This window comes from Epinephelus lanceolatus, chromosome 3 (assembly GCF_041903045.1).
Source record: "Epinephelus lanceolatus isolate andai-2023 chromosome 3, ASM4190304v1, whole genome shotgun sequence".
Classification (NCBI taxonomy): Eukaryota; Metazoa; Chordata; class Actinopteri; order Perciformes; family Serranidae; genus Epinephelus; species Epinephelus lanceolatus.
Genome location: NC_135736.1, coordinates 50,769,120 through 50,783,570, shown reverse-complemented (window position 1 = coordinate 50,783,570; position 14,451 = coordinate 50,769,120). Strand labels below are relative to the sequence as shown.

At 41.3% G+C, this 14,451-nt stretch overlaps 1 protein-coding gene across 2 annotated transcripts in view; it reads left to right on the top strand.

Annotated features, from left to right (window-relative positions):
• The window catches only part of LOC117255601 (calpain-1 catalytic subunit), a 45,412-nt gene extending 41,857 nt beyond the window's left edge, over nt 1–3,555 (top strand). For both annotated transcript variants that reach the window (XM_078166572.1, XM_078166571.1), the window contains one exon: nt 734–3,555. In XM_078166572.1, coding sequence (XP_078022698.1) covers nt 734–760 — 27 coding nt within the window. In that variant the 3' untranslated portion in view covers nt 761–3,555. The remainder of the gene's footprint in view (nt 1–733) is intronic.
• The last annotated feature ends 10,896 nt before the right edge of the window (nt 3,556–14,451 follow it).

The window sequence follows — 14,451 nt, the reverse complement described above, 5'->3', positions numbered from 1 at the left end:
CTCCCACCACAGTAACAGCGGGCAGGCCCTCACTGTACTTGCACACACTGTCACTGGCCAACAGTCAGTGGCCTGGGCTGAATTAATTTAGCCCAACTGGACAGTAAATCAAGGGGGCTTGTCACGACACCTGTCACTCACGATGTGACAACAATTATTGGAAGCTGATTCGAGGAGTATGGGCTGTAAAAATCTGCCCATTTAGATAAATCCTGTGTTTTTGTGACTATTTTAGTGCTGTTGCTGCCGTCGGTTCCACCAAATACAATCAGTTCTAAGGTTCAATAACTAATATTTTATTATTTTCTTTAATTTAATAATTTTCTCATCTTTATTGTAAAAGATAGGCAGGGCTTAACCCTGCTAGCCCATTTATAGCAGCCGTCTCTGGTTACATCCATGAATGGGAGGCATATTGTTTGTTTTTGTGAACGGCTGAATGGTGCGCCGCTTTAAATGTTGCTGCTACAGAGAATTCTGGGACATTACTGCGTCTCCTTAGGTTAAGGATGCTCTGATGCATCCTATGCTGAAGGACATAAGAGAGGAAACATTGAAGCTCCATTCCTTCATCAGCTCTGAGCGTCATGGCCGCCTCTGACATACTTCAGATCAACTGTCTGTCCTCACCCTCTGTGTTTGTGGAGGAAACAGGAAGGAAGGTTTTTCAGAATAAAAGTGATGAAATAAGAAGTGTGATTGTAATGAAGTGACTGTTGTTGTGTTTCCTCAGTGGCTCTGCATGACCATGTGTGGCTGAAGACTCCTCAGTCAAAGTGCCTCCAACAGGAAGACAACAACCGACCTGACTGTTACACTGCAGCCCAACCACACTCTTACTGTACAGCACTGCAGTCCTACATCACTACTACAGTCCTACATCACTACTACAGTCCTACATCACTGCAGTTCTACATCACTACTACAGTCCTACATCACTGCAGTCCTACATCACTACTACAGTCCTACATCACTGCAGTTCTACATCACTACTACAGTCCTACATCACTGCAGTTCTACATCACTACTACAGTCCTACATCACTACTACAGTCCTACATCACTACAGTCCTACATCACTACTACAGTCCTACATCACTGCAGTTCTACATCACTACTACAGTCATACATCACTGCAGTCCTACATCACTACTACAGTCCTACATCACTGCAGTTCTACATCACTACTACAGTCCTACATCACTGCAGTCCTACATCACTACTGCAGTTCTACATCACTACTGCAGTCCTACATCACTACTACAGTCCTACATCACTGCAGTCCTACATCACTACAGTCCTACATCACTACTATAGTCCTACATCACTACTATAGTCCTACATCACTACTGCAGTTCTACATCACTGCAGTCCTACATCACTGCAGTCCTACATCACTACTACAGTCCTACATCACTACTACAGTCCTACATCACTACTATAGTCCTACATCACTACTGCAGTTCTACATCACTACTGCAGTCCTACATCACTGCAGTCCTACATCACTACTACAGTCCTACATCACTACTATAGTCCTACATCACTACTGCAGTCCTACATCACTACTATAGTCCTACATCACTACTGCAGTCCTACATCACTGTAGTCCTACATCACTACTACAGTCCTTCATCACTGCAGTCCTATATCACTACTACAGTCCTACATCACTGTAGTCCTACATCACTACTACAGTCCTACATCACTACTGCAGTCCTACATCACTACTACAGTCCTACATCACTACTGCAGTCCTACATCACTGCAGTTCTACATCACTACTACAGTCGTACATCACTGTAGTCCTACATCACTACTACAGTCCTACATCACTGCAGTCCTACATCACTACTGCAGTCCTACATCGTTGCAGTCCTACATCACTACTACAGTCGTACATCGCTACTACAGTCGTACATCACTGCAGTTCTACATCACTACTGCAGTCCTACATCACTGCAGTTCTACATCACTACTACAGTCCTACATCACTGCAGTTCTACATCACTACTACAGTCCTACATCACTGCATTTCTACATCACTACTACAGTCCTACATCACTGCAGTTCTACATCACTACTACGGTCCTACATCACTGCAGTCCTACATCACTGCAGTTCTACATCACTACTACAGTCGTACATCACTGAAGTCCTACATCACTACTACAGTCCTACATCACTGCAGTCCTACATCACTACTACAGTCCTACATCACTGCAGTTCTACATCACTACTACAGTCGTACATCACTACAGTCCTACATCACTACTACAGTCCTACATCACTGTAGTCCTACATCACTACTGCAGTCCTACATCACTACTACAGTCCTACATCACTGCAGTCCTACATCACTACTGCAGTCCTACATCACTACTACAGTCCTACATCACTGCAGTCCTACATCACTACTAATGCAGTCCTACATCACTACTGCGGTCCTACATCACTGCAGTCCTACATCACTACTACAGTCGTACGTCACTACTACAGTCCTACATCACTACTGCAGTCCTACATCACTACTACAGTCGTACATCACTACAGTCCTACATCACTACTACAGTCCTACATCACTACAGTCCTACATCACTACTACAGTCCTACATCACTGCAGTTCTACATCACTACTAATGCAGTCCTACATCACTGCAGTCCTACATCACTACTACAGTCCTACATCACTACTATAGTTCTACATCACTACTACAGTCCTACATCACTACTGCAGTCCTACATCACTGCAGTCCTACATCACTACTGCAGTTGTACATCACTACAGTCCTACATCACTACTGCAGTTGTACATCACTACTACAGTCCTACATCACTGTAGTCCTACATCACTACTAATGCAGTCCTACATCACTGCAGTCCTTCATCACTACTACAGTCCTACATCACTCCTGCAGTCCTACATCACTACTACAGTCCTACATCACTACTGAATGTACTGAAACTTCTCCTGCTGCTTCATGTATGCACTGACTGCCTCCAGTAGACAGGAGGCGCTGCAACTCAGACATTATAACTCCTGCTTTATTTATTCATTAATGAAACTGAGCTGCTGTCTGACTCCTCCGTCACTCCTCCATCACTCCTCCGCCACTCCTCTCTCACTCCTCTATCACTCCATCACTCCTCCATTACTACTCCACCACTCCTCTCAATCAATCAATCAATCAATCAATTTTATTTATAAAGCCCAATATCACAAATCACAATTTGCCTCACAGGGCTTTACAGCATACGACATCCCTCTGTCCTTAAGACCCTCACAGCTGATCAGGAAAATATCAAATATCCAAATATCTATCACTCCTCCATCACTTTTCTGCCACTCCTCTATCACTCCTCCGCCACTCCTCCATCACTCCTCCACCAATGAACCTGGATCTTCTCCAGTCAGTCAGGTGAGGAGGACTGCCTGTGAGTCAGAGCTCTGGGTTTATTCTCCCTGAGGACGTTGGATGCGTTCAGGTTCAGCTCGGTCAAACAAACGCTGATGTAGCCGATGTTTTCTCTTATTAAAGAACCAAAAGGAAAGTGATCAGCTGACTGAGTGTCTTTATCATCTCTCATATTAATTTTCATTACAAGTTCAATATGACGTCATGTTTTTAACTCCTCGTTACTTTTTTCTCTTTGACACTTTAATTTCATAAAAATGAATCCTTAAAGGAGCGCTCGAATTTCCTCACTGTGCCTGAACACCAGTAATAAAGATTTAAAGGGACAGGTCAGAGTTTTTGAGGGGTGTGTGTGTGTGTGTGTGTGTGTGTGTGTGTGTGAGAGAGAGAGAGAGAGAGAGAGGTGTTTATCCACAGTCAGTGTGTTACCTACAGCAGATGTTGGTAATTGATGTTATTATCGATAAGTACTGGAATAAAGCACATGTGACTGGTCCTTATGGACACTTTGGGGAATTAATGAAATATGACATTAACACTTAAGTAAGGTAAATTTATAGCACACTGTAAAAAACAGAAAGAAACTGAGATTATCAAAACTATTTTGAATCTGCAAAAAAAACTGTAATGACTAAACTAATGAAGAGATGCTGAATTTAAATAAACTGCAAAGCCAATTAGAGAATATGTATGAGAAAAAAACAAGTGCTTTTATTAGATCAAGATGTAAATGTCTTGAACAAGGTGAGAAAAATACTGAATATTGTTTTAGTTTAGAATAAAAAGAAATGCAGAATTTGCAGCAGTAAGTAAACTGATGATCAACAGCACAATCTCTGATGATCCTCAGTTTGATCAAGATTTATATTCCTCAACTTTTACACCCTCTCATACTGAATCTTTCTTCGACAATATTTCAGCAGATTCAAGAAAAATAAATGATCTTAGAGCCTTGTGTGAAAAGGAGATATGATTGGCTTAAATAAGTGAATGTATTACATCCCTTAGAGAAAACAAATGACCGTTTGACGGGAGTTTGATCAGACTTTCCATCTTAAACTTGTCCCTGTCCTCCTCGTCATGTTTAAAGAACCCACTCAAGAAGGTGAGCTTCCTTCTGCGTTAAAGATGAACTTAGATAAATCTGTCTCATCATGGGATTCCCATCAGAGGAAAGGTAACCTACCTCGGGGTTGTTTTCTGGGAGGATGTGGAACAGCCAAGTGAAGCCAGGTTTGATCCATTATTGAAAAAACGAAATCAAAATTGAACTTGTGATTGATTTGAAAGAGATATGTCTTTATTTGGAAGGGATTGTTATCAAAAACAGAAGGCTATCTACATCACTTCACGTCCCAACAAATGTTATTACAGTTTTTCTCTGTCGCGTCGGTACATTTCTCAGGTCAGAATTGAAATTCTCAAAACTACTTCAATCTTCACATCATTGTCTCACATCAAAAAAGCTGCAAATGCTTTGGTACATCCATGCAAATTATTATGTACAATTCTCTGCTGTTTCCTACATTATCAATTGCTTATGTCATGTTGATCAAAATGTATTATAATGGGTCTCACCCCCACAACATTTAGGCATTAGTTCATCGCATAAGTCTTTACGTGCAAAATGGTTGAACAAGTTGTCATAATATGTCAAGCATATTTCTATACTGTACATTTCCATGAGACTTTTTTTCTAAATCTATCCTGAATTGATAAATTGCTCCCAGGTGAATCTTGACTTTCTCTAACGAAGGGAAATATGTGAAGCATTAGATCAACCAATGATCAACCAGTTTTCTGAAATAGCTCAAAGGTGCATCTCATGAACCATCAGCTGGCAAGTATATATATAGCCAGAGCACAACACAATGTTACAATGTCTGACAATGGAAGGACAAGGAATTGGACAGCCAGAGAGAAGAAGAAGAGGAAGAGGAGTGAGGCTGTGTGGCAGAGGAGTTGGGAGGCAAAACAGAGGAAGAGGCAGAAGAGGCCGAGGACATATGCGCGTTCCTTATGAGATAAGAGCCACACTTGTAGACCAAGTTCTCAATCATGGGCTTACAATGGCTGAGGCTGGTCGAAGGGTGCAGCCAAATGTTGGGAGAACAACTGTGTCGTCAATCATTCAGACTTTTCGTCGACAGAACAGGTATGTAATCTAACAATAGGCACTGTACTGTAATACTGTATACTTTCTGTAATGCTTCATACAATATTACAGTATTACACTTGCATTTTACAAAATACAGTAAGTATACTTTATACAGTGACATTTTATCTTACTCAATTTTGTGTTTTGCATTACTATATTTTTTCCACATAGGACTGCAAGACAACTTCACAGGGTGTCCTGAGGAGGAGGAGGCTATTTGCACCATGGTTGTAGAAGACAATGCCATAAGACTAAGGGAGACAAAGAGTGCCATTATAGAGGACAGCAACATCTTTGAAAACATCCAAACAGTCAGCATCTCAACCATTGACAGGGTGCTGAAAAGACACCAAATGAATATGAAGCAGCTGTACACTGTTCCATTTGAAAGAAATGGTGAAAGAGTGAAGGAGCTGCTACCAGTTTGTAGGCCTACAGGTAAAACATGTATGAGGCAAGGCAAGTTTATTTGTATAGCACAATTCAACACAAGGTAATTCAAAGTGCTTTACAGAGACATTAATAGCAACAAGACACAATTTAAAACAATAAAAACAGTCAATTAAAAAGGGAAATAGAAATTGAGAATGATAGTGATAATAATAAAACACAGTAACATAAAATAAAAACAGGCTCAATACATTGAACAGTCAGGATAAGAAAAGAAGTAGAATAATAAAAGGCATAAATCAGCAGTGTGTAGTTAAAAAGTACGGGCAGTAGAATACAGCAGGTAAGTATTTAATCTAAGAGTACGCTTCAGTAAACAATAGTGTTTTTAGCCCTGATTTAAAGGAGCTGACAGTTTGAGCAGACCTCAGATCTACAGGAAGTTTGTTCCACAGGTGAGGAGCATAATAACTGAATGCTGCCTCACCTTGCTTGGTTCTTGTTCTTGGAACACACAACAAACCAGTTCCAGATGACCTAAGGGGTCTGGATGCTTCGTAGGGAACCAGTAGATCAAGCGTGTATTTTGGTCCAAGACCATTCAGGGCTTTGTAGACCAGCAGTAAGATTTTAAAATCTATTCTTTGACTCACAGGAAGTCAGTGTAGCGATTTAATGACCGGTGTAATATGGTCCAGTTTCCTGGTGTTTGTAAGGACTCTGGCGGCCGCGTTCTGAATCAGCTGCAGCTGTCTGATTGATTTTTTGTTAAGGCCTGTAAATAAGCCATTGCAATAATCCAATCTACTAAAAATGAATGCATGAATACGTTTTTCCATGTCTTGTTTAGACAGAAACCCCTTAATTCTAGCTATATTTTTCAGGTGGTAATAGGCAGATTTACTAATAAACTTTAAATGGCTGTTGAAGTTCAGGTCTGAGTCAATAATAACACCAAGATTTCTGGCTTGATTTGTAGCTGTCAATGACATAGAGCCAAGGTGAGCGCTGATCTTTGCCCTTTCATTTCTAGGGCCAAAAATTAATACCTCTGTCTTTTCTGGATTTAGCTGGAGAAAATTCTGGCACATCCAGTCATTGATTTGATGAATACAGTTACTCAATGAGAGTAAGGGACTGTAGTCATGTGATGACACTGAGATATAGAGGTGTGTGTTGTCGGCATACGTATGATAGGAGATGTTGTGATGTTCCATAATCTGGGCTAGGGGTAGCATATAGATGTTGAATAGAAGTGGTCTGAGAATGGACCCTTGAGGATGCAGTAACTGTACCTCACAGTAAACAGTACAACATCGTATAGTGATATACTGTACAGTAAGTGTGACCTTTACACATCTGCTGTGGCTGTAGAAAAGAAGATGCAATATGTGCTGTATACATTTGATGTAACTGTATCTTGTCCAAAATGAAAATGCATGTAATTCATAAAACTAATGTTGTGTCTTCTGGATACAGCGTATAATGGAACTGGAGGCAAGTGAACCACCGCACAACTTCATCGACATGAATGAGGCTGGCTTCAACCTAACGGAACGCAGAAGGCGTGGTCGAAATATCATCGGCCACAGGGCTACAGTTGATGTGCCAGGCCAACGGGGCGGGAACATAGCATGGGTGCTGCTATCTCTGAGAATGGTGTGCTAACGCATATTCCCATTATTGGGCCGTACAATACAGAGCGTCTTGTCACCTTCTGAGACACTCTCTACAGGGATCTCATCCCTGAACAAGAGAGGGGTCAGATTGGAGATGACTTGCCAAAGTACGTGATAGTTTGGGACAATGTCAGTTTCCATCGCTCCAACATCATCAGGCAATGGTTGCGACCCACAACAGGATGCTGATGGAGTTCCTCTCACCCTACTCCCCATTCCTTAACCCCACTGAGGAATGTTTCTCAGCACGGAGATGGAAAGTATATGACCGCCAGCCACATACACAGATGACCCTTCTGGCTGCCATGGATGCAGCGTGTGATGACATCACAGCAGATGCCGGCAGAGGCTGGATAAGACACTCTAAAAGATTCTTTCCACGCTGCATCGCAAGAGAAGATATTTGTTGTGATGTGGATGAGAATTTGTGGCCCAACAGACAGGAACGTCAGGAGGTGTATAGACTGCACTGTAATTCCTACAGCACTGCATGTATACAGTTTTCCCCATGGAGATTGTCCTACAGTATGTTCACATTTCTATTTTGTTTTTTTGTTTTTTTCTTTGTGCTCTGCAGTGCTGTCTTTTCCTTTCTGTGTCGCAATGACATGGTCTGTCAACAAATTACAGTACAAACAGTAAAAGCGTAAATGTGAATCTTGTCCAGTCTCTTCAATCAATCTCCCACATACACGAAGGTGTAACTTACAGTTTACAATAATTCTCATCAAAACTTTAGCCATAGTTTACCTCAGAACATCCCTCCAGAGTACACTGTTATATTGACAACATGACTAAGCAATTTGACTGTCTTATCCGTACACAATGACACAAGGACTTGTCATTCTGGTGGCACTGAAGTGTTCACTGACACAGATATTTACTTTTGAGAGATGAACTAAGGATTTTGAGCAAGAGACTGGCTTCTGCAGGTAATCCATGGTGTTTTGCTATTTGTACGAATTGTTTTGAGAAATGCACTTACTGTTTTGCAAATGTCGAGGATGATTCGAGAAATGTACCAAAGCGACTGTGAAAAGCTGTAAACACCTGGATAAGACACTGTACGACTATATTTGGAGGGAAAACCCATTATTTCAAAAAAGAAATCAAGAAATAAGATTCAAGATTCAAGACCTTTATTTGTCCCCGAGGGGCAATTGATTCTGCCGCAGTAGCAATAAAAAACAACAACAACAAACAACAATGACAACAACAAGGTTGACACACACAAGGCAACAGTCACATAGTTACAAATCAGTCGTAACTAAATAAATAAAAACGCATACTTGAATAAAATGTGAGCTAATGATGATGCTACCTGTACTGTACAGAGTTAAGCAGTGAGATGGCAGAGGGTATGAAGGAGAATTTGTATGTTAGTTTTGGCTAATGGTTGTCTGAGGCGGGAACCAGAGGGCAGGAACTTAAATTCTGAATGCAGGGGGTGAGTGCTGTCGGACATGATGGATTTTGCCTTCTTGATAGCTGGTTATTGTACAGTTCTGAAAGTGCCAGTGATTTTACTGCTGACTTTTGTTATCTTGGTTAATGAGTTTTTCTGTTTCAGATTGAGTGATGCAAACCAGCAAATAAAAGAAAAGGTGACAACAGACTCAACAAAAGATCTATCAAACATTGTCATCAGAGATCTGTCGACCTGGAACTTTGCCAACTTCCTTACACAAAACAGACGCTGCTTTTCTTGATCAACATGTCGGTGTTTTTCTCAAAAGTCAGTTTCATTGTCGATTATGATGCCCAGGTACTTGTGCGAATCAGCAATCTCCACAATTTCTCTGTTTACAGTGGTGTTTACAGGGGCAGGGTGGTTGCGTCTAAAATCAATGCACACGTCCTTTGTTTTTGTGACATTCAGTTCCACAAAGGCTTCACTGCACCACTTTACTCATTTAAAACGGGACCATGGGACATTTCAGTGTCATTTAACAGGCTCACAATAACTGTGTCATCTGCAAATTTAACAATGTGATGGTTGTCAAATTTACTACGGCAGTCATTTGTGTACATGATATAAAGGAGAGGAGAGAGAACGCAGCCTTGTGGGGATCCAGTTGATGTTTTTGACAGTGTGGATATGTACTCATTTACTCTAACCCTCTGAGACCTGTCAGTGAGAAAGTCCAAGATCCAACCCACAATGTCACAGTCCAGCTTGAAATGTTCGGTGAGCTTTTCCACCAGCAGGTGGGGCTGAATCGTATTGACGCTGAGGAAAAGCCCACAAATAACAGTCTGGCATGGTTCTTGCTGCCCTCTAAATGCTTGTGTATGAGGTTGAGAAGAGCGATGGTGGCATCCTGCACCCCCTGTTGGTGCGACATGCAAATAGCAGAGGGTCCAGAAGATGTTCAGTTTTGCCCAATAGTTCCTTTTCTATGACTTTTTCCAGTGATTTCATTATTAGTGAGGTCAGGGCGACTGGTCTGTAATCATTCAGGGATTTAGGGCAGCTGTTTTTGGCGATGGGAACAATTGTGGATTGTTTCCACAAGGTCGGAACTCTCTGTTGACTGAGTGACAGATTCAAAATATGGTTAAAGACGGGGCCCAGTTGGTCGGCACAGTGGATCAGCAAACGGCTGCCAATATGGTCAGAGCCAGGGCTTGTGTTCATCTTGCAGTGCTTAAAAGTATTCACAACATCCTGAACAGAAGAGGAGGGAGTGAAATCACTGGAGCTCAGAAAAGTTCATTTTTCACTACTAAAATCATGGATATCAAATCTAGAGTAAAATTTGTTAAGTTCCTGTGCTAGTGCCATGTCTGAGGTGAAGCCTTCTAGCGCCACCCTTTTCTTTCCTTTGTCATTTAGTCCAGTCATGGTTCTAATACTGTCCCAAGCTGAGCCCAAGTTGTTGCTCCTCAACTTGTTTTCAACTGTTTGTTTATAGCACAGCTTGGCCCTCTTGATTTCAAGTTTGATTTCCCTTTGGAGGGAGTTAAGCGCAGAAAGATTGCCCAGTTTCCCTTTTCAGTAAGAGTTTGAGATGTTTGCTCATGCATGGTTTACTGTTAGGACAGATCTTCACTTCCTTTTGGGGGGTTACAATATCCTCACAGTATGAGCTGACAACATCTGTGAGTTCAGTTCATCTAAGTCCTGAGATGATTCAGTAAAGTCCTCCCACACTGTGCAGTCCAGACAGCCTTGCAGTGCCAGTTTGGACTCCGTCCAGACTTTCACCTTACTGGTGGTCACCTTCCTTCTCTGCAGGCAAGTGCCACATGTGGGCATCAGATGAATGCAGTTGTGATCGACTGGGCTTAGAGGGGGAAGTGGTATGCATTTGTAGGCTCCTTTAATCTGGCCATAGCATTGATCCAATATCTTTCCCTTTCTGGTGGGACGGGTAACATATCTGTAGAAGTTCCTGATAGTTTTGTTCAGCAAGCAAAGGTTAAAGTCGCCCATAATGAAGTTAGGAGCTTCAGGACACAGTGATTGCAGCTTCTGCACGGTTTGCAGGATCAGATCTGACGCAGAGCTCTGTGAGGCTTTTGGATGAATGAACACGACAGTTATGAATATTTGTGGGAATTCCCGAGGCAAGTAGGGAGGGCGCAGAGAAACTGAGAGCGGTTCAATATCCTTAGTGCATATACTCTCTCTGACTAAGATAAAATTAAATAATACATGTAAAGTGAAGTGGCTTATTGAGTTCCTAAAGAATCCCAACAATATATGCATGCTTTCCCATCTGATTTATTTAATTCGATTGGTGGCATTGATTTTTTATTCAAATGTAATTTCTCCACTGATAAATCCCACTTAGTTTCTAATTCTCACAAACAAGCTCTCCTAGCGTGGTTATTAGTTTATAAGGTACTACATCAGAACAACAAGGACATTCTACACAAAAGAAAATCCCTGTTTTAAGGCTCATGGTGTCACAACAGAATTAATCTATTAAATGAAAATGATGTTAGTGTCATACTCAGAACTTGTTCACAAATTCAAGATAACAATCACACTTAAAGAATATGCTGTTATCTTCAGTGCAGCTCCTGCTGGTTCTCCTCTGTTCTTAAAGAACTGTAACCTCACAGAAACCAACTCATTTAGCTCTCAGCACATTGTTATTGGAGATATCAATGTTCAAGATAAACCCTGCAGTAACACACACATCACACACCACTGAACTATACTACAGCCCCTGCAGCAAGATCCTTCTGGTCGTCTATTATCAGCGAACTACAGCCTGTGGTGTTTTAAATAAATATGGCATTAGTAATAAAGTGAAAGAAGTATCCTACAAAGTGTTACACTCAATCTATAGTTAAACATGGATTATTCATCTATTTTATCTCACTATATAATGAGGAAAACTCTGTGTGTGTGTGTGTGTGTGTGTGTGTGTGTGTTCCACGTTTTTCTCCTCACTGACTTGGTCAATCCATGTGAAATTTGGCACAGTGGTAGAGGGTCATGGGAGGATGCCAATGAAGCAATATTACATCAATTGGCCAAAGGGGGGCGCTATAGCAACCCATTGAAATGTCAAACTTTGAATGGGCATATCTCATGCCCCGTATGTGGTAGAGACATGAAACTTTGCACAGAGATGCCTCTCCTCACGAGGAACACATTTGCCTCAAGAACCCATAACTTCCGCTTATATAGATTTTCTGCCATTTTGAATGTTTTGAAAAACACTTCAAATGGATCTCTTCCTAGGAAGTTTGAGCGATCTGCATGAAACTGGGTGAACATAATCTAGGGACCAATATCTAAAGTTCCCTCTTGGCAAAAGTTGGAAAACTGAGCTTCTATAAGGCAATGAATATTGCGGAGGGCGTGGCTCATCACATAAAGGTGTATAACATCTCAAGGGTTTCACCCATCACCACGCAACTTTGTAGGCATATGACCACACATAATCTGAGGGGACCCCTCCATTATTGACCCCATCAAACAAAATGGGGGCGCTAGAGAGCTCATTTCTTATCTAGGCCTAACCGCCATATGGATTTTTACTAAACTTGGTAGATACAGAGCCCTCCAAAAGTATTGGAACAGTGAGGCCAATTCCTTTATTTTTGTTGTAGACTGAAAATATTTGGGTTTGACATCAAAAGATGAATATGGGACAAGAGATCAACATTTCAGCTTTTATTTCCAGGTATTTACATCTGGATCTGATACACAACTTAGAAGATAGCACCTTTTGTTTGAACCCACCCATTTTTCATGAGAGCAAAAGTATTGGAACATGTGACTGACAGGTGTGTTTTGTTGCCCAGGTGTCTCCCAATTACATTGATTATTCAAACAATAAATAGCACTGAATGTCTGAGCTCAGTTTCAGATTGGGTACGATAGGTTTTGCCTGTGCAGACTGCATTTAGAGGTGGAACCAACATGAAAACCAGAGAGCTGTCTATGGGTGAAAAAGAAGCAATTGTGAATCTGAGAGAAGATGGACAATCAATCAGAGCCATTGCACAAACATTGGCCATAGCCAGTACAACCATTTGGAATGTCCTGAAGAAGAAAGAAACCACTGGTGTACTAAGCAACAGACGTCGAACAGGTACACCAAGGAAAACATCAGCAGTTGATGACAGAAACATTGTGAGAGCTGTAAAGAAAGACCCTAAAACAACTGTTAGTGACATCAGCAACAACCTCCAGAGGGCAGGAGTGAAGGTATCACAATCTACTGTTCACAGAAGACTTCATGAACAAAAGTACAGAGGCTACACCAGAAGATGCAAACCACCCATTAGCAAGAAGAATAGGAAGGCCAGGCTGGAATTTGCCAAAAGGTACAGAGATGAGCCTCAGAAATTCTGGGAAAAAGTTTTATGGACTGATGAGACAAAGATTAACTTTTTCCAAAGTGATGGAAAGGCGAAAGTTTGGAGAAAGAAGGGATCTGCTCATGATCCCAAACATACAAGCTCATCTGTGAAACACGGTGGAGGTAATGTCATGGCTTGGGCTTGCATGGCTTCTTCTGGGACGGACTCTTTCATCTTCATTGATGATGTAACACATGATGGCAGCAGCAAAATGAACTCAGAAGTCTACAGAAACATTTTGTCTGCTAATTTAAAGAAAGATCCAACCAAACTGATTGGGAGATCCTTCATCATGCAGCAAGATAACGACCCAAAACACACTGCCAAAACAACAAAGGAGTTCATCAGGGGCAAGAAGTGGAAGGTTTTAGACTGGCCAAGTCAGTCTCCAGACTTAAACCCAATAGAGCATGCATTTTACCTGCTGAAGAGGAGACTGAAGGGAGTAACCCCCCAAAACAAACAACAACTGAAAGAGGCTGCGGTGAAAGCCTGGAAAAGCATCACAAAAGAAGAATGCAAAAGTTTGGTGATGTCAGTGGGTCACAGGCTTGATGCAGTTATTGAAAGCAAAGGATTTGCAACTAAATATTAAGTCTCATTCACTTTAATCTATTTTAAGTTTATATGTTCCAATACTTTTGCTCACCTAAAAATTTTGTGTTCCATTACAAATAATGCTATCTTCTAAGTTGTGTATCAGATCCAGATGTAAATACCTGGAAATAAAAGCTGAAATGTTGATCTCTTGTCTCATATTCATCTTTTGATGTCAAACCCAAATGTTTTCAGTCTACAACAAAAGTAAACGAATTGGACTCACCGTTCCAATACTTTTGGAGGGCACTGTATGTAGAACAGGACGCCTCAAGGTGACTGGAGAAATTTAACTCTAATTGGCAACTGGGTGGCGCTATAACAACAGAAAAATGCTTCAAAATGGCTAAAATGCGACCGATCGCTGTGGCTCCCCCTGTGGACCA